The sequence below is a fragment of the Moschus berezovskii genome, chromosome 7 (genome assembly GCF_049115385.1).
Source record: "Moschus berezovskii isolate FMDL1 chromosome 7, NW_MosBer_1.0, whole genome shotgun sequence".
NCBI classification, from domain to species: Eukaryota; Metazoa; Chordata; class Mammalia; order Artiodactyla; family Moschidae; genus Moschus; species Moschus berezovskii.
In genome coordinates, this window is record NC_142466.1 from 59639524 (window position 1) to 59661039 (window position 21516).

Here is a 21516-nt window from a genome sequence, read left to right on the forward strand (position 1 = left end):
AAATTGCAAGTCTGGTGTTGTTTCTTAATTAGGAACTGCCCATACATGGTTTACTCATAAAGTTTTGGAGCCCTCCAAATCATTCTCATCCTCTCTACTAGTTAAACAATAAGCAGAATGATAAAAACTATTACAAACTTTCTATGTGATTTGTCATTCTCTGAAAATCTTTTCTTTTGCTGTAATAAAATATCTGTCATCTCCTAACCCATAATTTCCAAACTGAGAGTTTATATTGATTAGACTAACTGGATAATTTTTATGTCTTTACTTGGTATCTCATAGACTTTGTTTTTCCATATCCTCAATCAGTTCACTTTTCTACTTCAAGTTATTTGACATGTTCCTTGCTCCTGTTTCAGATCCAAGACAGAGGTTGAAATCTAAGGTCAGTCTCATAACTTGGAATCTTTTTTTTTCTTTCAGGAAAAGGAGCATTGAACTGCTTATCCTGTGTGTGGAGTTACCACCTGATGGGAGGACTCTGCACCTCGGACTGCCTTGCGGGGGAGTACAGAGTGGGAGAGGTACAGAGCTGGGTGTGATGTGCCTTCCACCATTACTGCAGAGGGACGTGAGCTAGTTTCTCCTTGTCATTTTGGGCAAAGTCCAAAAAAAATTATAAAATTGCTACACACACTATAGCTCAGATTTAATATTTGTAAATCTTCTACCATTGCACTGTGGAATAATGGTACTACCCATCTGTAGCTTTAATTCCAATCAAAGGAGCTGAGAAGACCTCAGAGAAATAATGGGAAGTTATTTAATGAGGACAACAATATTGCTTCAGCAATATGTGAACCGTGAACTCCCAGATGTTCAAGCAGGTTTTAGAAAAGGCAGAGGCACCAGAGATCAAATTGCCAACATCCGCTGGATCATGGAAAAAGCAAGAGTGTTCCAGAAGAGCATCTATTTCTGCTTCATTGACTATGCCAAAGCCTTTGACTGTGTGGATCACAATAAACTGTGGACAATTCTGAAAGAGATGGGAATACCAGACCACCCGACCTGCCTCTTAAGAAACCTGTATGCAGGTCAGGAAGCAACAGTCAGAACTGGACATGGAACAACAGACTTGTTCCAAATAGGAAAAGGAGTATGTCAAGGCTGTATATTGTCACCTTGCTTATTTAACTTATATGCAGAGTACATCATGAGGAATGCTAGGCTGGAAGAAGCACAAGCTGGAATCAAGATTGCTGGGAGAAATATCAATAACCTCAGATATGCAGATGACACTACCCTTATGGCAGAAAGTGAAGAGGAACTCAAAAGCCTCTTGATGAAAGTGAAAGAGGAGAGTGAAAAGGTTGGCTTGAAGCTCAACATTCAGAAAACAAAGATCATGGCATCTGGTCCCATCACTTCATGGGAAATAGATGGAAAAACAGTGGAAACAGCGTCAGACTTTATTTTTTGGGGCTCCAAAATCACTGTGGATGCTGATTGCAGCCATGAAATTAAAAGACACTTACTCCTTGGAAGGAAAGTTATGACCAACCTTGATAATATATTAAAAAGCAGAGACATTACTTTGCCAACCAAGGTCCGTCTAGTCAAGGCAATGGTTTATCCCGTGGTCATGTATGGATGTGAGAGTTGGACTGTGAAGAAAGCTAATCGCCGAAGAATTGATGCTTTTGAACTGTGGTGTTGGAGAAGACTCTTGAGAGTCCCTTGTACCGCAAGGAGATCGATCCTGGGTGTTCATTGGAAGGACTGATGCTAAAGCTGAAACTGCAATACTTTGGCCACCTCATGCAACGAGTTGACTCACTGGAAAAGACTCTGATGCTGGGAAAGGTTGGGGGCAGGAGGAGAAGGGGATGACGGAGAATGAGATGGCTGGATGGCATCACCGACTCTGTGGACATGAGTTTGAGTGAACTCCGGGAGTTGGTGATGGACAGGGAGGCCTGGCGTGCTGTGATTCATGGGGTCACGGAGAGTCGGACAGGACTGAGTGACTGAACTGAACTGAACTGAAATAACAAAGTTGGGATTAAACCTGGGGTTCTGACTCCTAATCCAGCATTTGATAAAATCTCAGCTGAGAAAGCATCTTATCAGCACCTGGAACTTACCAAACAGTGGCAATTTCCATTCCTTCTTTTTCTGCCTTCCAAAGTGCAAAGGTGAAATAAGAAGGTATGTTCTCTCATCCACATTTTCAGCACCAGTGAAATGAAGCAGCTTATTGGGAGGGAAGTCACTTTATCTAATCTCTCAACAATCTTTCAACTGATATTTCACTGTGTTAGCTAAACAGTCACGATTTATATTATCCTAGGGCAGAGGCTGAGAAAAGAAGGGAAGCGAAAAGCAAAGGAGAAAAGGAAAGATATACCCATTTGAGGGGCTTCCCTTGTAGCTCAGTTGGTAAAGAGTCTGCCTGCAGTGCAGGAGATCCAGGTTTGATCCTCGGGTTGGGAAGATACCCTGGAGAAGGAAATGGCCACCCACTTCAGTATCCTTGCCTAGAAAATCTCATGGACAGAAGAGCCTAGTGGGCTGCAGTCCATAGGGTCACAAAGAGTAGGGCACGACTGAACAACAAACACTTACTTACTTACACCCATTTGAATGCAGAGTTCCAAAGAATAGCAAGAAGAGATAAGAAAGCCTACCTCAGCAATCAATGACAGAAATAGAGGAAAACAACAGAATGGGAAAGACTAGGGATCTCTTCAAGAAAATTAGAGATACCAAGGGAACATTTTATGCAAAGAGGGGCTCAATAAAGGACAGAAATGGTAGGGACCTAACAGAAGCAGAAGATATTAAGAAGAGGTGGCAAAAATACACAGAAGAACTGTACAAAAAAGATCTTCACAACCCAGATAATCATGATGGTGTGATCACTCACCTAGAGCCAGACATCCTGGAAGGTGAAGTGAAGTGGGCCTTAGGAAGCATCACTACAAACAAAGCTAGTGGAGGTGATGGAATTCCAGTTGAGCTATTTCAAATCCTGAAAGATGATGCTGTGAAAGTGTTGCACTCAATATTCCAGAAAATCTGGAAAACTCAGCAGAGGCCACGGGACTTTAAAAGGTCAGTTTTCATTCTAATCCCAAAGAAAGGCAATGCCAAAGAATGCTCAAACTACTGCACAATTGCACTATCTCACACGCTAGGAAAGTATTGCTTAAAATTCTCCAAGCCAGGCTACAGCAATACATGAACCATGAACTTCCAGATGTTCAAGCTGGTTTTAGAAAAGGCAGAGGAACCAGTGATCAAATTGCCAACATCTGCTGGATCATCAAGAAAGCAAGAAAGTTCAGATAAACTTCTATTTCTGCTTTATTGACTATGCCAAAGCCTTTGACTGTGTGGATCACAATAAACTGTGGAAAATTCTGAAAGAGATGGGAATACCAGACCACCTGACCTACCTCTTGAGAAATCTCTATGCAGGTCAGGAAGCAACAGTTAGAACTGGACATTGTACAACAGATTGGTTCCAAATAAGAAAAGGAGTACATCAAGGCTGTATATTGTCACCCTACTTATTTGATTTATATGCAGAGTACATCATGAGAAATGCCGGACTGGATGAAGCACAAGCTGGAATCAAGATTGCCAGGAGAAATATCAATAACCGCAGATATGCAGATGACACCACCCTTATGGCAGAAAGTGAAGAACTAAAGAGCCTCTTGATGAAAGTGAAAGAGGAGAGTGAAAAAGTTGGCTTAAAGCTCAACATTCAGAAAACTAAGATCATGGCATCCAGTCCCATCACTTCATGGCAAATAAATGGGGAAGCAGTGAAAACAGCGGCTGACTTTATCCTTCTGAGCTCCAAAATCACTGCAATCATGGTGACTGCAGCCATGAAATTAAAAAACGCTTACTCTTTGGAAGGAAAGTTATGACCAGCCTAGACAGTGTATTAAAAAGCAGAGACATTACTTTGCCAACAAAGGTCTGTCTAGTCAAGGCTATGGTTTTTCCATTGGTCATGTATGGATGTGAGAGTTGGACTATAAAGAAAGCTGAGCACAGAAAAATTGATGTTTTTGAACTGTGGTGTTGGAGAAGACACTTGAGAGTCCCTTGGACTGCAAGGAGATCAAGGAAATCAGTCCTGGGTGTTCATTGGAAGGACTTATGTTGAAGCTGAAACGCCAATACTTTGGCCACCTGATGCAAAGAGCTGACTCATTTGAAAAGACCCTGATGCTGGGAAAGATTGAGGGCAGGAGGAGAAGGGGACGACAGAGGATGAGATGGTTGGATGGCATCACTGACTCAATGGACATGGATTTGGGTGAACTCCGGGAGTTGGTGCGGGACAGGAAGGCCTGGCGTGATGCGGTTCGTGGGGTCGCAATGAGTCGGACAAACTGAGTGACTGAACTGAACTAAGGGCAGAGGCACACAAGAATCTTAATAGCCACAGAAGCAGGGCAGATCATGTAGATAAGTGAAGAGTGCTGGGTCTAAAAAAAAAGACAGTGCAAACCTGACCATAGGCAGAATACGATATTTCATCTCTGTCTTGGTGACGTCAGAGCACATTCTGAGGACTGTATCAAATAGGAGAGCACAAAACGGGGCCACTGCCACTCAACTCCATCTGTCATATGCGAGTGATGAATCCAGTGTTGATTAAGTCTAATAGTTTTGAAAGAGAAACTTGAAACTGACTTATGTGTGAAATATCCCAATTTTGAAATGTAGGCAATGAGTTCAAAATTTTTTAAACCATGAAATCCAATTGAGTATGGACCAAACAAAACTTGTCCTTGACCAGGTACAGCACTTGGCTGTCAGGGTGTACCCTGAGCTATTCTAGAAGCTTGTTCTCTCACTATTATTACCAGCAGATCTCAGAGGAAAAGCTGAACACTGGCTCCATCGAGTGCAGACAGCTGGTTCTGTCTCTCACCCAGAAGAGTTAAAATGGACCCAGAACAAATCACCTTTCTGCTGTCCCCAACTTGCTTCCTTCCTTTATCCAGAGGAAAGGGAATCCCTATCTGGGAACTCTCATTGCCTTGTTAATTTCTCCACACTCAAAAGGAATCTGATTGTTCTTAACAGGGGGAGAAATTTAGCTGTGAAAAGTGCCATGAGAGCTGCATAGAATGCAAGGGACCTGGCCCCAGGAACTGTACCGTGTGCCCTGCCAACCTGGTGCTGCACATGGACGACAACCGCTGCCTGCGTTGCTGCAATGCGTCTGATCCCACCAATGCCCAGGAGTGCTGTGACTGCCATGACACTGAAGGTGAGGGGAGGGGAAGAGAGTTTTGCAGAACCAGAGGAAGGACATGTCTTCAGGATGCTCACAAGAGCTTGAGGGAGAGAGGGATGGGACATTTCAGAGGATCAATAGAGCTACCTTTTTTTCTAATGACTTTTTAAATATATTTTTTAATTGAAGTATAGTTGATTTATAATGTTAGTTTCTGTGCACAGCAAAGTGATTCAGTTATATATATGCATGTCTGCGTGCTCAGTTGCTTCAGTCGTGTCCAACTCTTTGCGACCCCATGGACTATAGCCCACCAGACTCCTCTGTCCATGGGATTTTCCAGGAAAGAATACTAGAACAGGTTACCATGCCCTCCTCTAGGAGATCGTTCTGACCCAGGGATTGAACCCTTGTCTCCTGCACTGCAGGCAGATTCTCTACCACTGAGCCATGGGGGAAGATATATGTTTTATATATATATATTTATATATAATATATAGTCTTTCATATTTTTCCAGTATGGCTTATTCGAACCGGGGTCTCCTGCATTGTAGGCAGACACTTTACCATCTGAGCCACAAGGGAAGTCCTTATTATAAGATAAAGCTATCTATTTATTGAGTGCTTACTATGTGTCTAGTATATTTGGAACTTTCTGTCCACTATTTAAGTAGATATTATCAATCCCATTTTACTGATGAGAAGACTTGGGTTCAAGGTTTGATTAGTGTGCCCAAGTGGTTCCCTGGTGGCTCAGACAGTAAAGAATATGTCTGCAATGATGGAGATACTGGTTTGTTCCCTGGGTTGAGAAGATCCCCCTGAAGGAGGGAATGGCAACCCACTCCAGTATTCTTGCCTGGAGAATTCAACGGACAAAGCAGTCCATACCAATGTTAAGAGACGCATGTGAAATTAGAATATAGATCATTTGGACTCAAAGCCAGCATTCTCTCCACTCCTGTGCTGCCTCCCAGATTCAAACTCAAGCAGGTCTAAAGTTTCATCTTTATAAATTTATAAACTTTATTCCTTTTGGGGTTCTTTTTTTATTTTGGTTTTTCCTTTCTTAGAAAAAAAGGAAAAGAATCACCTGTCACAGAAAAACTGATGCCAATATTATCTTGATTGTGTTGAAAAATCATTCTGTGGAAGTCAGTTCAAATCCAGGGCTCCCATTAGAGACTTAAGATGTTTTATAAATGAGTTTTTATTGAAGGCTTTCTTACAAAGCCCAATTTACCAATTCCAGCCCCCCAACTCTCTCCCCACCCCAACCCCACTTGTATAGATACTTGGTTCTCATTGGCTACAAGCTTAGAAAGGCCCCAAATGGAGTGATATCTTCTAAAAAGAAAAATATAAATTTTTATTTATTTATTTATTTAAATTGGAAGCTAATCACTTTACAATATTGCAGTGGTTTTTGCCATACATTGACATGAATCAGTCATGGGTTTACATGTGTTCCCCATCCTGAACCCTCCTCCCACCTTCCTCCCCATCCCATCCCTCAGGGTCATCCCAGTGCATCAACCCTGAGCACCCTGTCTCATGCATCAAACCTGGACTGGCGATCTATTTCACATATGGTATTATACATGTTTCAGTGCTATTCTCTCAGATCATCCCACCCTCCCCTTCTCCCACAGAGTCCAAAAGACTGTTCTATACATCTGTGTCTCTTTTGCTGTCTCGCATATAAGGTTATCATTACCATCTTTCTAAATTCCATATATATGCATTAGTATACTGTATTGGTGTTTTTCTTTCTGGCTTACTTCAATCTGTATAATAGGCTCCAATTGCATCCACCTCATTAGAACTGATTCAAATGTATTCTTTTTAATGGCTGAGTAATATTCCATTGTGTATATGTACCACAGCTTTCTTATCCATTCATTTGCTGATGGACATCTAGGTTGCTTCCATGTCCTGGCTACTGTAAACAGTGTTGCTATGAACATTGGGGTATACGTGTCTCTTTCATTTCTGGTTTCCTTGGTGTGTATGCCTAGCAGTGGGATTTCTGGGTTGTATGGCAGTTCTATTTCCAGTTTTTTAAGGAATCTCCACACTGTTCTCTGTAGTGGCTGTACTAGTTTGCATTCCCACCAACGGTGTAAGAGGGTTCCCTTTTCTCCACACCCTCTCCAGCATTTATTGTTTGTAGATTGTTGGATAGCAGCCATTCTGACTGGTGTGAGATGATACCTCATTGTGGTTTTGATTTGCATTTCTCTGATAATGAGTGATGTTGAGCATCTTTTCATGTGTTTGCTAGCCATCTGTATGTCTTCTTTGGAGAAATGTCTGTTTAGTTCTTTGGCCCATTTTTTGATTGGGTCGTTTATTTTTCTGGAATTGAGCTGCAGGAGTTGCTTGCATATTTTTGAGATTAGTTCTTTGTCAGTTGCTTCATTTGCTATTATTTTATCCCATTCTGAAGGCTGTCTTTTCACTTTGCTTAGTTTCCTTCATTGTGCAAAAGCTTTTGATTTTAATTAGGTCCCATTTGTTTATTTTTGCTTTTATTTCCATTACTCTGGGAGGTGGGTCATAGAGGATCCTGCTGTGATTTATGTCGGAGAGTGTTTTGCCTATGTTTTCCTCTAGGAGTTTTATAGTTTCTTCTCTTATGTTTAGATCTTTAATCCATTTTGAGTTTATTTTTGTGTATGGTGTTAGAAAGTGTTCTAGTTTCATTCTTTTACAAGTGGTTGACCACTTCTCCCAACACCACTTGTTAAAGAGATTGTTTTTTCTCCATTGTATATTTTTGCCTCCTTTGTCAAAGATAAGGTGTCCATAGGTGTGTGGATTTATCTCTGGGCTTTCTATTTTGTTCCACTGATCTATATTTCTTTGTGCCAGTACCATACTGTCTTGATGACTGTAGCTTTGTAGTATAGCCTGAAGTCAGGCAGGTTGATTCCTCCAGTTCCATTCTTCTAAAAAGAAAAATTAAATTCTTAAAACACTCTCCAGTGCAAAAGCATATCATTTCTTTGGGGTTCAGCTACATCATGTCTTGACCAAAAAAAAAAGAGACATATTTATGGGAGCCTGTCCATTTATAAAAAAATAAATCCCAGACCCCAAACCACTACTAGCCTTTTCTGTTTTATTTTTTTATCAACCTTTTCACTTACTTCTAAATATCCTCTTTCCAAAAACTGATTATTTCCTCCTTTCAGCAATTCTGCCTCCATGAGCAGCTGGTTTCCCCGGCTATTCACACACATCTACCTTCAGGGTCTGATTGCCTAATATTCATGCTGTATCAGCTAAGAATAATAACCCTCATTACATTGATGTCTTTAAATGAAACCAGAAGTGTGTGCATATTGGATGTAGAGTTTTAGCAAGCCTTTTACAACTAAGAACTACTTATTTAGCTTTCCTGGGCTTTCTGTAGCTCTTGAAGATTCACCTGAGGCAACTCTGCAAAAGACTAAATACTCTTGATTACCTGCTCATTCTTTACTGAGACACTCTGCTCCTTCAAAGAAGAATCCATAGCACAGAGGCTGACCCTAACTCTCCAGGCCTAAGAATGGAGGATAGTAAGACAGGATTGCATATGATGCCCTATTAATTGCAACAACCTCACAAGGTCTTTTATTGAGTCTCTTGTCTCAGACAGCATTTATCACAAGGTACCACATACAGAGGGCTTCCCAGGTTGCTCCAGTGGTAAGGAATCTGCCTGCCAATGCAGGAGACACAAGAGACATGGGCTCGATCCCTAGGTCAGGAAGATCCCCTGGAGGAGTGCGTGGTAACCCACTTCAGGATTCTTGCCTGGAGAATGCCATGGACACAGGAGTCTGGCAGGCTATGATCCATAATGTCACAAAGCCAAACATGACTTAGCATGCACACACCACACACAGATTGCTGTCCTTATTGCATATTGCTTATCCTTCCCTCCAGTGCTTTAATATTTCCTCCAGTGGAGAAAGTCCATTCTAGTATATTAATGACAAAGGTAGTCATGATGGTATTGTTACTTTAGGAAATGAAATTCTGTTTGATGGGCAAAATCCCACAAGGATGAAAGTTAGGATAAAATTTTAAAAAAAAACTTGTTTATCACTAGCAAAAAGAGAAGGGAAGAAACACATAGTGGTGATGAATCACACCTAATTGGCCAATATATATTAAGCAAAAGTAATTAACCCTAAAATAACTGCCACAATATTATATTCATTAAGCTAGTATACATAATACCTAGAATCTCATAAAACATCCTGAGGGCAGAACTAGTTGGTTCAAAAAATATTTATGGAAAATATCCTGTTGTATTTCAGTTTGTACATCCAGTAAAGCCTACTAGTCTTTCTTTCTAGTTCTTTTATACTCTCACACTCCCATTTGGTGGGTTAAAGATTAGGAAAAAAAAATTAGGTAAATCATACCACCTGAACAAATGAGTGAAAATGAGTTCATCACTGAGTTTTGAAACTGTTTTGGTTGCTCCATGTTCTCAATTAAGTCATCAAAACCAAGAATGATGAATGAGAGAGAGGCAGAGTTCTCAGCTTCAGAAATCTTAGTTATAATAGAAGAAATCTATCTCTCAATTTGGCAGTCAGAATTTAAACATGAGGGAAAAAAGAATTTAAAGATGGTAGTTTTCTTCCTGCCAGATAAGGTCCACAAGATGTCCAAAAGTAAAAAAAAAAAAAAAAAACACATTGCCGGTGTTTTGCCCTACTGACAATAGCCTAAAGTAAGGATTCCTGGGTTTGAATTCTGATCACTCCACAACTTTTAACCTCTGACGATGTGATAATTCACTTTCTCTCTGTGGGTCTCAGTTTCCTCAACTATCAAGCAACAGAACGACTTGTGATTTCTATGGCCCCACACAGCAGTGAGTCAATGGTTTTATAAATAATCTGTTCCTGTCTTTGAATGATGGGACAATCCTGTTGAATCAGGTTTAAATGTAAACCTGATTTAAAGCTGGGGAAAAGACTCAGTCTTAAAAAAGCTAAAGTTGAAACAGAAATAGAGCATTTAATAATTTAATAATTGAAACCTGGTCCAAAATGGAATATTTCTCTCAAGAAGGAAATAGAAGAATCGATCTGGTAAGGTTGGACTCTTGATGACTGACCCATGAGGTATGGGTATGACGGGGGACTCCCTTTGGTCCTCAGACTGACCTTCACCCTAGAAGAGTTTGTTGGTATCATCTGGGATAGGCTGAAACTCTCCTGAAGAACACACAGCAATTCTGTAGAGGGATATGCTAAGGAAATCAAAGGCAGTGGTTCTACTATAGATTCAAAAGATAAAGGTGAAACCATTTACTTCAGAAACTAATTTTCTCCATTCCATTTCTTCTCTTTCACCCTTCCCCTCTGTCCTCTTCCTTTGAGATCATCTTCCAACAGATGAATGTATCCTTCAAGCAAGTGAGGTTGAGCCTGCAGGTGAGCGTTCCAAGACAGCCCTGTTGATCACTTCCTCCATTATGCTGGTGCTTCTGCTTGGGGCAGCTGTGATTGTCTGGAGGAAATCTCGGAGCAGAGCCAAGTCAACAGAAAAAGCCGGCTATGTAAAGCTGGCTGAACCTAGCCTGTCTCACTCCTCCTATAAGAGCAGCAATCGTGAGAGCTTTGAAGAGGATCAAGTGATTGAGTACAGAGACCGGGACTATGATGAGGATGATGATGATGACATTGTCTACATGGGCCAAGATGGCACTGTCTACCGGAAATTTAAGTATGGGCTGCTGGATGATGACAATGAAGATGACCTGGAATACGATGATGAGAACTACTTCTACCAGTAAACAGAGGCCAAGCCCACCCCACCACATTCCACTCATGGGCATGCGTGTGAGCATTACAGTGTTGGATCTTATCCCAACACACCAGGCTGACGTGAGGGTGTTTTTCTTCTTAACCAAGAGTCCAACTAGAGTATATGAGAATGCTGAAATATTTTCTTCTTCTTTTGGATGGTTAAACTCAATTAACCATAATTATTCAACCATGACTGAGGGACAAGGATAAAATTCAGAGTAATTGTTCTCAAAACAATATTGCAAGACACAAAACATAGGAAGTTTAAAAAAAAAAGTGAAATTTTTGTGCAAACTGTTTCATGTGATTAAAAAAAAAGAAATAGACCTATAGAAATTCTGTTTCTCAGCTGCATTGTAGAGATATTTGCTACCTTTTTGATTTCTGATATTTCTGTAATTGATTTGGGGGATGAGGAGACAAAAGAACTGTTTGTCTTAGGGGATATTCCTCCCCTTTTAGTTCTCTTGGGGCAGAGATTTGTTACTTAAGAGACCATTAAAGAAAGTTCTCCTCCTCATGCCATTTATACCAATTACTCCATCTCACCCCTGAGTAATAGAGACCACCTCTGCTGAGGCTGATTAGAATCTATTTATAGACAGGAGGAAAGATTTGAGAGGTTGCTTCATAGCCAAGGAAGCATGTGTCCTCCATGCCCTGGTTTCTCTGCAGTAGTCCGTAGTCATGATGATTCTAGAGCAAGCTGAGGCCGGAGATTGGTGGAAGCAAGCCCAGGAGGAAAGACATCACTGTTTCTAAGAATGTCAATCTTACACTCTCATGATTTTTCTAAGGGTGTTTCTGGTTAGAAACATCAGCTAAAACATCAAGTAATAAAAAAAAATTGGCAATGTTAACCTAACATAAAATGGGATAAAATGACAAAAACTTCAGATACTCTTTTTTTAAAAAAAGGCTTTAGCTACTAAATTAAAGAGCTTTTATGAACAGCCCATCACAGAACTGTGGGCTCTTCACAGAAGATGTTAGGATGGAGTCTAACATGGAAATTCCCAACATCCTGCTCACCAGCTTAATCCAGCTGCTGACCAGCCTTCCAACATTCTTCATCTCTATGATTTTTGTTTCTAGACATCCTACGCATCCCTTTTTCCATCCTCCTGTCACATACACTCTTGGATTTGTGCACACAAGACAGTTTTTCTGCAGGCAATACAGAGAAGAGCTCCTGCTAAATGAAATTAAGTAAGCAGGGTTTTATGGATTTCCTTGTCAAAACAGAAGTGATAGGCAATCTTGGGAGTGAACCACCAAAAAGAGATATTTTCAGATAATGAGGACAATCACACAAAAAAATAAATGTATTTCACACTATGTACTAGGTACCAAGCTAAATAATTCATTTTAAAAACTCACCCTATTTAATATCACTGTAACTTCTTGAGGTTGGTACCATTATTACTCTTTTTTTTAAATAGGAAAGCCAAAGCTTATGAAAAGTTAAATAGCCCAAGGTCACAGAAAGCTTATCAAGATTTCAGAAAAAAAGGATGACTCTAAAGTATGTATTCCTAAAAACTATGCTACACAGACACGAAGTAGAAGCAGAAGCATCCTAAATCTAATAAAGGCCTATCTTACTTTATGATATGGCAATGCTATTTTCTTTCCTGAATGTGTACATTTTTTAAAAAAATAAAAAAACATATCCCTGACACAGGAAATCTTTGTAAAGAAGTCTTCAGTTAGCTGAAGGCCTCTGTGTTTCTTTAAGGGAAAGCTCTTAAAACAAAGATTGGCAAACTTTCTCTGAAAAGAGCCAGATAGTAAATACTTTAGGCTTTGCACAACTATCAGCTCTGCCATTGTGGCATGCATGCAGCCAACCCACAACAAATGGGTGGGCTGTGCTCCAAGAAAACTTTATTTATGGACACTGAAATTTGGATTTAAGATAATTTTCACATATCATAAAATAGTATTCTTCTTTTGATTTTTTTCCTCAATCACTTAAAAATGTGAAAAACCAAGCCAGTACAGAAACAGGTGATGGGCCAGATTTGGTCAAGAGACTGTAATTTGCTGACAAAAATTCCTAAGAGACCATGTATATCACAGACACATATGATATGCTCCAAAAATTTTTGATCATTTAAAATCACCCCCTGAAAACCTATTTGAACCCTTTATAGATCCTTTTCCAAATCTTAGAAACAAATAGAAGTACATGTAAGATAGCCATCTCATCATGGAGAATGAAATGGCAATCCACTCCAGTATTCTTGCCCAGGAAATCTCATGGACAGAGGAACCTGGTGGACTACAGTCAGTTGGGTTGCAAAGAGTCAGACACTACTGAGTGACTGAGCAAGCTCGCATCAGCCATTTTATCAATGGAAGAATTCTTCATCTCTTGTTGTGTAATTGGAGTGTAGCCTATGGAAATAAGTAATTTTGTTTATACTGTGTTGTGCATCTTCCCTGATAATTCAAAACTCTGATAAACTGAGTCTGACATTTCTTTGTGTACCCTGGAAATCATTTTCCAAAAAAATTCTGTCTTTAGGATACACAATTAAGCATTAAATGAGGTCAAGATGACCTTGAAAACTAAGAAAACTTGTGTCATTACTCCATGTGATCCTAAAAAGAAGATTCAAACTGTATATGGGAACTTTGACATCTTTCTTTCTTTGTTCACAGTTAGGCCATATTATTCTCAGACTTCTTTTGAATATTCCACTAACAACTATCTAAAGAGATAAATATGTAGTTGGAAAGCAAAGTCACCTTTTGGTTTTGTTTGCTAATAACTTGGAAATATTGAGAATCCTCATAGACTGGAAATACACCAAGAGGCTGGGCAAGAGCTTGGAAAGTTCTAGTTCATAGAAAGTAATTTTAAAATTTAAAATGAAATCAAAACCAGATAATGCTATAGCAGCTAGCTTATTAATGAATTACTTCAAAGGAGATCAGTCCTGGGTGTTCATAGGTAGGACTGATGTTGAAGCTGAAATTCCAGTACTTTGGCCACCTGATGGGAAGAGCTAACTCATTGGAAAAGATCCTGATGCTGGGAAAGATTGAGGGCAGGAGGAGAAGGGGACGACAGAGGATGAGATGGTTGGATGGCATCACTGATTCAGTGGACATGGGTTTGGGTGGACTCCGGGAGTTGGTGATGGACAGGGAGGCCTGGCATGCTGTGGTTCATGGGGTTGCAAAGAGTCAGACACAACTGAGCGACTGAACTGAACTGAACTGACTTTTTATGTGATTAGTATTATGCTTTACCAAGTAAGAGCACAAAGCAATGAAAGTGCTTCTTTCCCCTCCCTTTTATCTTTCTACTTCCAATGACTGAGTTAGTCACATCAATGATAAACCTTCTTAAAAATCAAATCCAATCTGTCAGTCCCATCATTACTGGCTCAATTAGGCTCTTAGTCTCTCTCATCTCGACCTTTACTATAAAACTTCTCCCGACTTATTACTGAACTTCAGTCTCTTGCTCCCAATTTATCTACCCTGCTATCAGTGGTCATTTCTAAGTTCTATCAGATCATCACCCTCAGGGCTCACCATCACCTACCTTGATTATAACATTCAAAATTTTGCAAGATGTGACGACTGCCTCTGTCTCCAATCTTAACATCCAGCAGTTCTTGGCTTCTCTCCTCATCTCCTAGCTTCTCTACTTACACTCAATAGTACTGAATTGCTTCTAAGGTCTCTGGGGTATATCTTGTTCTCTCATGTCCTTGGGCATACATTGTTCACTCTCCTTGGAATATTCTACCCCACCCCTACTTTGACCTGAGAAATTTCTAACCATTCTTTAAAAATCTTATTCCCTTATAACCTCTCTTGGGAGCCCTTCCCTGACCTTCTTGAAGAAGGTTAATCACTTTATCACTTCTCTGCTACCTAGATACTATGTGCAAATAGTAGTGTGTTTTCATATCGTACTCTATCTACTAAGAGACTGGGTACTTCTTGAGGCAACTACTATTTCCTTTCCAGAACCTAGCACAGTGTCCAGCACTTGATAAACAACCAAGAAATACTGATGGAATTGAATGTTAAGAAGACAGGACTCATAAATATGAAGTAATCAGGCAATGATATAGACATATATTATGCCGTCCATTCCTATTTAGTCTTGAGTGTAAATGATAAGGCAGGTGTGCAGGTGATTCTGTCAGTTAAATACGAGAAGTATGAGATAAACACAAATTAGAACTTGTTAGGGGTGGCTTCATGGGAAAAGGACTCATGCTTGGATTTGATTTGAAAAAAGAGGATGCAGAGTGTATTCCTCAAGGAAGACACTGGAGTTAATAAGTTGTTGACCTGGCCTTTACGATAATTATAATGTTTATTCACTAAGTGTGTATTAAGAATTTACCACATTCTAGGCACTGTTTGGGAAACAACAGAGAGTGAAATCAATCAAATCTTGGACCTTAGGAATTTGCAGTCTAGTGGGAGAGAAATAAATAATAACACAACTACCATTTTTGATGCCTTCTGTGTGCCAGTCACTGTATTGGGCCCTTTTCTCATATGACCTCATTTAATCCTTACAGCACAAATGCTGTAGAGTAGGAATGTGCTCCCTTTTTATATATGAGTGCCATCAGATGGGGTGTGAGTGTCCAACTGGGATGTGAATCTAGAACTTTACTCCATCTTCCTTCTGCTGTACCACCCTGCTTCTAAGGGAAGAAAGAATATGGCCTTTGTCAGTAATCCCTGGATTTCATTTGGGGATTTTTTTTTTTTTTTTAGCTACATGAAATTTGAATCATCAGAAAGTGATGCCAGGGAAGCACCCATGGGAGCCTGCAGTTCAGGTACCTAATTTCACCTAGAGGCATAGTGTTGAGGGGTAATGAGGAAAGAAAGAATTTTAGGTAATTGTGCACGTTAACTGTGTATAAGTCAAACTATTAAAATGTATTCATGAGAAAATAAAAGACAATTTTAAAAGATAAAAGATATTCATGAGAGATTCTACTATATAAAAGAAAAAAAAATTCAAACATTAAGAATTTCCAAGCGTGAAAATCAGAAGGGCATCAAGTGGGGAGAGAAGACTGCTACTTAGAGAAACTGGAGATAAAGATTTTAGGTGCTGAACACAAACACTTGACATTGGAATAGACCTTTTAAGATCTGTTCAGAGTTAAGGAGGTCTACTTCAGAGCTCATGAAAAAAGAAGCTGCTTAGGGTACTACCCAGTTGAAGACTGAAGTTCAGATGCCATCAACTGAAATGAAGAGTAGTCTGCATTTTACACTGAATGTGAGAACTGTAAATAGATTGTGTTTCCAAAGGAAATATATGAATTTTATCAATGAATGCTTGGCATAGACTCTGGGTCTAACTAATCACCACACAGAAACAACATCTGATACTGAAGAAGTGAGATAAAAATTTGAGGCTGTATTTGGAATTTCACTTTTAAAGCCTATGTCTACCTTCGGAGAATGAAAAAGCTGGCTTAAAACTCACCATTCAGAAAACTAAGATCATGGCATTTGGTCCCATCACTTCATGGCAAATAGATAGGGAAACAATGGAAACAGTTGCTGACTTTATTTTTCTGGGCTCCAAAATCACTGCAGATGGTGACTGTAGCCATGAAATTAAAAGACACTTACTCTTTGGAAGAAAAGCTATGACAAATCTAGACAGCGTATTAAAAAGCAGAGACATTACTTTGCCAACAAAGGTCCGTCTAGTCAAAGCTATGGTTTTTCCAGTAGTCATGAATGGATGTGAGATTTGGACCATAAAGAAAGCATCAGTGCTGAAGAATTGATGCTTTTGAACTGTGGTGTTGGAGAAGACTCTTGAGAGTCCCTTGGACAGCAAGGAGATCAAACCAGTCTATCCTAAAGGAAATCAACCTGAATATTCATTGGAAGGACTGATGCTGAAGCTCCAATATTTTGGCCACCTGATGCAAATAACTGACTTATTGGAAAAGACCCTGATGCTGGGAAAGACTGAGGGCAGGAGGAGCAGGGGACGACAAAGGATGAGATGATTGGATGGCATCACTGACTAGATGGACATGAGTTTGAGCAAGCTCCAGGAGTTGGTAATGGACAAGGAAGCCTGTTTTAAAAAGTCATAAGGTAAAGAAAGAGTTGAGGAATGAAGTCTGTTTTACTCACTTATGCAGTCTTAGTTACCAACACTAGGTAGAAAGGCCATTCATTTATTTATAGGAGTGAAAATCATTGCATATGAGTGCCTTTGGAGCTAAGGGTAGAAGCTAGAACAAGGTCCTGCAGCCATGCTTAACTGTAAAGAAGGCTTGAAAACAAGTATTTGGTATAAGGATATGAGATTCCCTGACGAGTTTAGCACAATCATGACTAATCTTCTAGGGCTTTGCCACCAGAATGAAAGCTTTACATCATCCAGCAAGAGGAGGGTAAAACAGAGTAGCTGTTAGGAAGTAGCCTGATAAGAAGGCCTCTCTAACAAAAGTGTTTCTTGATAAGAACTGATCCTAGCCAGCAAGGGAAATGATATAAGCCTTGCTAAAATATTAAGTGAAAAGAAATATGTTTGTACAACAGAGAATTATAACTAATACTAGAGCAGAACCCGGAGAAGGCAATGGCAAGCCACTCCAGTACTCTTGCCTAGAAAATCCCATGGACAGAGGAGCCTGGTGGGCTACAGTCCATGGGGTCGCTACTAGTCGGACAAGACTGAGCAACTTCACTTTCACTTTCACACGTTGGAGAAGGAAATGGCAGCCCACTCCAGTGTTCTTGCCTGGAGAATCCCAGGGATGGCAGAGCCTAGTGGGCTGCTGTCCATGGGGTCGCATAGAGTCGGACACGACTGAAGTGACTTAGCAGCAGCAGCAGCAGCAGAGCAGAACCAGATTGAGGTCAAGAGCATTATCATCCCTCTGACTAAGTTATTGTTATCCAGGAAGGCTCTTCGTTGTCCAGGAGTGTGATTCTGGACCTGATAAGCTGATCCTTGGACAATCTGGGTTTGAATTGCCTGGGCTCACTTACAAGCAGATATTTTTCAACAGTAAATACTATAGTACTGCTGTGTTTGGTTGAATCCCCAGATGCGGAGGAACCACAGATCTGGGGGACCAACTATAAATTATACCCAGATTAAACCCTAATGCTGTTTAAAGGTCAACTATCAATTCTGCCTTATCCTTTAGGCTTTTAGTTTTAAATGATAGAAAAGTCAACCCAAACTCGCCTAAATAACAAAGGAATTTATCGGCTCATTTAATCAAAAAGGTCTAGGGCTAAGGGTGAAATCAGGTACTGCTGGAAATGGGGCTCAGACAGTGGCGTCAGGTACAGGTTTCTCTCCGTCTCCTGCCTGTCTTTTGCTATATTGGCTCCCTCCTCGGATGTCTTCCTCACATTGACAGGATGAGGGCCTGCAATATCAGACTCGGTCCACTTCCTGTAGGAAAAAGGCCCTACCTCCGATCACATCTCAGGAAGATTTCTGTGTTATCTCATTGGCTCGGAAAAGGCATTTGCTAGTTTCTAGGTATAAATACTCCACCTGTGGCCAATTTCAAGCTTCAAATGTGATGTCAATTAATGTGCAGTTGGAAGAAATGCTTAAAGCTCAACATTCAGAAAACTAAGATCATAGCATCCAGTCCCATCACTTCATGGCAAATAGATGAGGAAACAGTGGCTGACTTTATTTTTCTGGGCTCCAAAATCACTGCAGATGGTGACTGCAGCCATGAAATTAAAAGACGCTTACTCCTTGGAAGGAAAGTCATGACCCGCCTAGATAGCATATTAAAAAGCAGAGACTTTACTTTGCCAACAAAGGTCCGTCTAGTCAAGGCAATGGTTTTTCCAGTGGTCATGTACGGATGTAAGAGTTGGACTATAAAGAAAGTTGAGTGCAGAAGAATTGATGCTTTGAACTGTGGTGTTGGAGAAGACTCTTGAGATCCCTTGGACTGCAAGGAGATCCAACCAGTCCATCCTAAAGGAGATGAGTCCTGGGTGTTCATTGGAAGGACTGATGCTAAAGCTGAAACTCCAATACTTTGGCCACCTCATGCAACGAGTTGACTCACTGGACAAGACTCTGATGCTAGGAGGGATTGGGGGTGGGAGGAGACGGGGACGACAGAGAATGAGATGGCTGGATGGCATCACTGACTCGATGGACATGAGTTTGAGTGAACTCCGGGAGTTGGTGATGGACAGGGAGGCCTGGCGTGCTGTGATTCATGGGGTCGCAAAGAGTCGGACACAACTGAGCAACTGAAATGAACTGAACTGAACTGGAAGAAATGTAAAGAGGGGAAGTATTATATAGCATTTCTATCACACAGATACATCAGATTCAATAACCTCAAGAACACAGCTAATAGTAGAATGTAAAATAATTAGGAAGGTATCAGATTTGCTTATTTGTTACCTGAATTTTTAATATAGCTTTAGTAGAAAATCTTATGACTTAATTTTTTTAGTAATAGCTGTGTCTTAGAGTCTACCAACTGATTCGCAAGATTCCTGACAAATTAACAACTGGGTTTCTAATCTGGGACAAGACAGCTTCAGCATTCCACTCTTCCACTCTTTTTTAGGTAGAATCTTTTCTATGATTTTTTTTTCTTTCTCTCAATAATAAATATCTCGTCAAGAATTTTCTTTTTTTCCCACAAGTTTCCCCACTCTAATACTCTCAGAAGACAAAAAAATAGTAATAATAGTGATAGTATAACTGTTATTATTATGCTCATTTCCACCAACAATCAAAGAAAAGCAAATTTAATCAATAATGTCACAGCAAAAACTGTTTTAATTATAGCATGTAATTCTGAAGTTCCGTCCACTGCCAATGATAGTGACATGGACAATTTCATGTATTACTTGGTATAGGGTATGCCAATATATCATTTTTTTATTCCCGCATCACAGACTGCCACAAATTTAGCATCTTAAGATAACATTCAGGACTTCCCTGTTGGTCCAGTGATTAAGAATCCACTTGCAGTGATTAAAAGTGCAGGGGACATGGGTTCAATTCCCGGTCCAGGAGGATCCCATATGCTATGGAGCAACTAAGCCCACTCGCCCTAGAGCCTGTACTCTGTAACAAGAGAAGCCTTTACAATGAGAAGCCCATGCACTGCCACTAGAGAATAGCCCCTACTGGCTGCAGCTGAAAAAAAAATCCTGTGTACAGCAACAAAGACCCAGCACAGCCAAAAATAAATAATTTTTTAAATTAGCATCCATTTAGTATCTCATAATTTTATAAGTCAGAAGTCCAGGTGGGCTTGACTGGATTCTCTGCCTGAGTCTAATAAGGTCAAAATCAAGGTGTCAGCCAGGCTGGCTCTTACCTGGAGGCTCTGGAAAAAAACTGTTTTCCCAGGTACTCAGATTGCTGACAGAATCCAGTTTCTTGTGGCTGTAAAATTGAGGTTCCTGCTTTCTTTTCTGGCTGTTGGCCAGAGGTCACTCGGCTCCCAGAGGTAATTCTCTGGGCTTATGCATGCCCTCACAGTGTGGCCCCCTTCAAAGCCAATATCCAAGTATTGAATCCTTCTCATGCTCTGAATCTGATGATCCCTCTCATTACCAGTTGGAGAAAACTTTGCATTTAAAATTGTGATTCCTCAATTAGGCCCACCTGGAGAACCTCCCTTTGGCCTTAGTGTAACATAATCACAGGCATGATATCTCATTGTATTCAAGGTCCTGGGGATTAGAGCAAGAAATCTTGAGGCCTTGAGCTGTTATTTTAGGATTCTTTTTACTATAAAAAATAAAATTATTTTACAAATCAATTTAACAAAATATGTTAGTCATTTCAATGTGTGTTCTACTTGAATTCACCAATTCCCTGCTAGGAAATATTATAAACAGAACCAAAGCATTAAAAAATCATTGTTGTTTATAATTTAAAACTACTTTACAGAACTCTTAATTGCCAACATTCGCCAGATTATCGAAAAAGCAAGAGAGTTCCAGAAAAACATCTATTTCTGCTTCATTGACTGTGCCAAAGCCTTTGACTGTGTGGATCATAATAAACTGTGGAAAATTCTGAAAGAGATGGGAATACCAGACCACCTGACCTGCCTCTTGAGAAACCTGTATGCAGGTCAGGAAGCAACAGTTAGAACTGGACATGGAACAACAGACTGGTTCCAAATAGGAAAAGGAGTACATCAAGGGTGTATATTGTCACTCTGCTTATTTAACTTATATGCAGAGTACATCATGAGAAATGCTGGGCTGGAAGAAGCACAAGCTGGAATCAAGATTGCCGGGAGAAATATCAATAATCTCAGATATGCAGATGACACCACCCTTATGGCAGAAAGTGAAGAGGAACTAAAAAGCCTCTTGATGAAAGTTGGCTTAAAGCTCAACATTCAGAAAACTAAGATCATAGCATCTGGTCCCATCACTTCATGGCAAATAGATGAGGAAAGTGTCAGACTTTATTTTTCTGGGCTCCCAAATCACTGT

The 21516-nt window shown here is 40.2% G+C and overlaps 1 protein-coding gene across 2 annotated transcripts in view; it reads left to right on the forward strand.

The window, feature by feature from the left end:
* The window catches only part of PCSK5 (proprotein convertase subtilisin/kexin type 5), a 507981-nt gene extending 496531 nt beyond the window's left edge, over positions 1 to 11450 (forward strand). The window contains exons 36-38 of one of the 2 annotated variants that reach the window (XM_055426904.2): positions 427 to 527; positions 5059 to 5245; positions 10618 to 11450. In XM_055426904.2, coding sequence (XP_055282879.2) covers positions 427 to 527; positions 5059 to 5245; positions 10618 to 11018 — 689 coding nt within the window. In that variant the 3' untranslated portion in view covers positions 11019 to 11450. The remainder of the gene's footprint in view (positions 1 to 426; positions 528 to 5058; positions 5246 to 10617) is intronic. The other variant, XM_088837941.1, reaches the window with a different exon arrangement.
* Positions 11451 to 21516: the final 10066 nt, after the last annotated feature.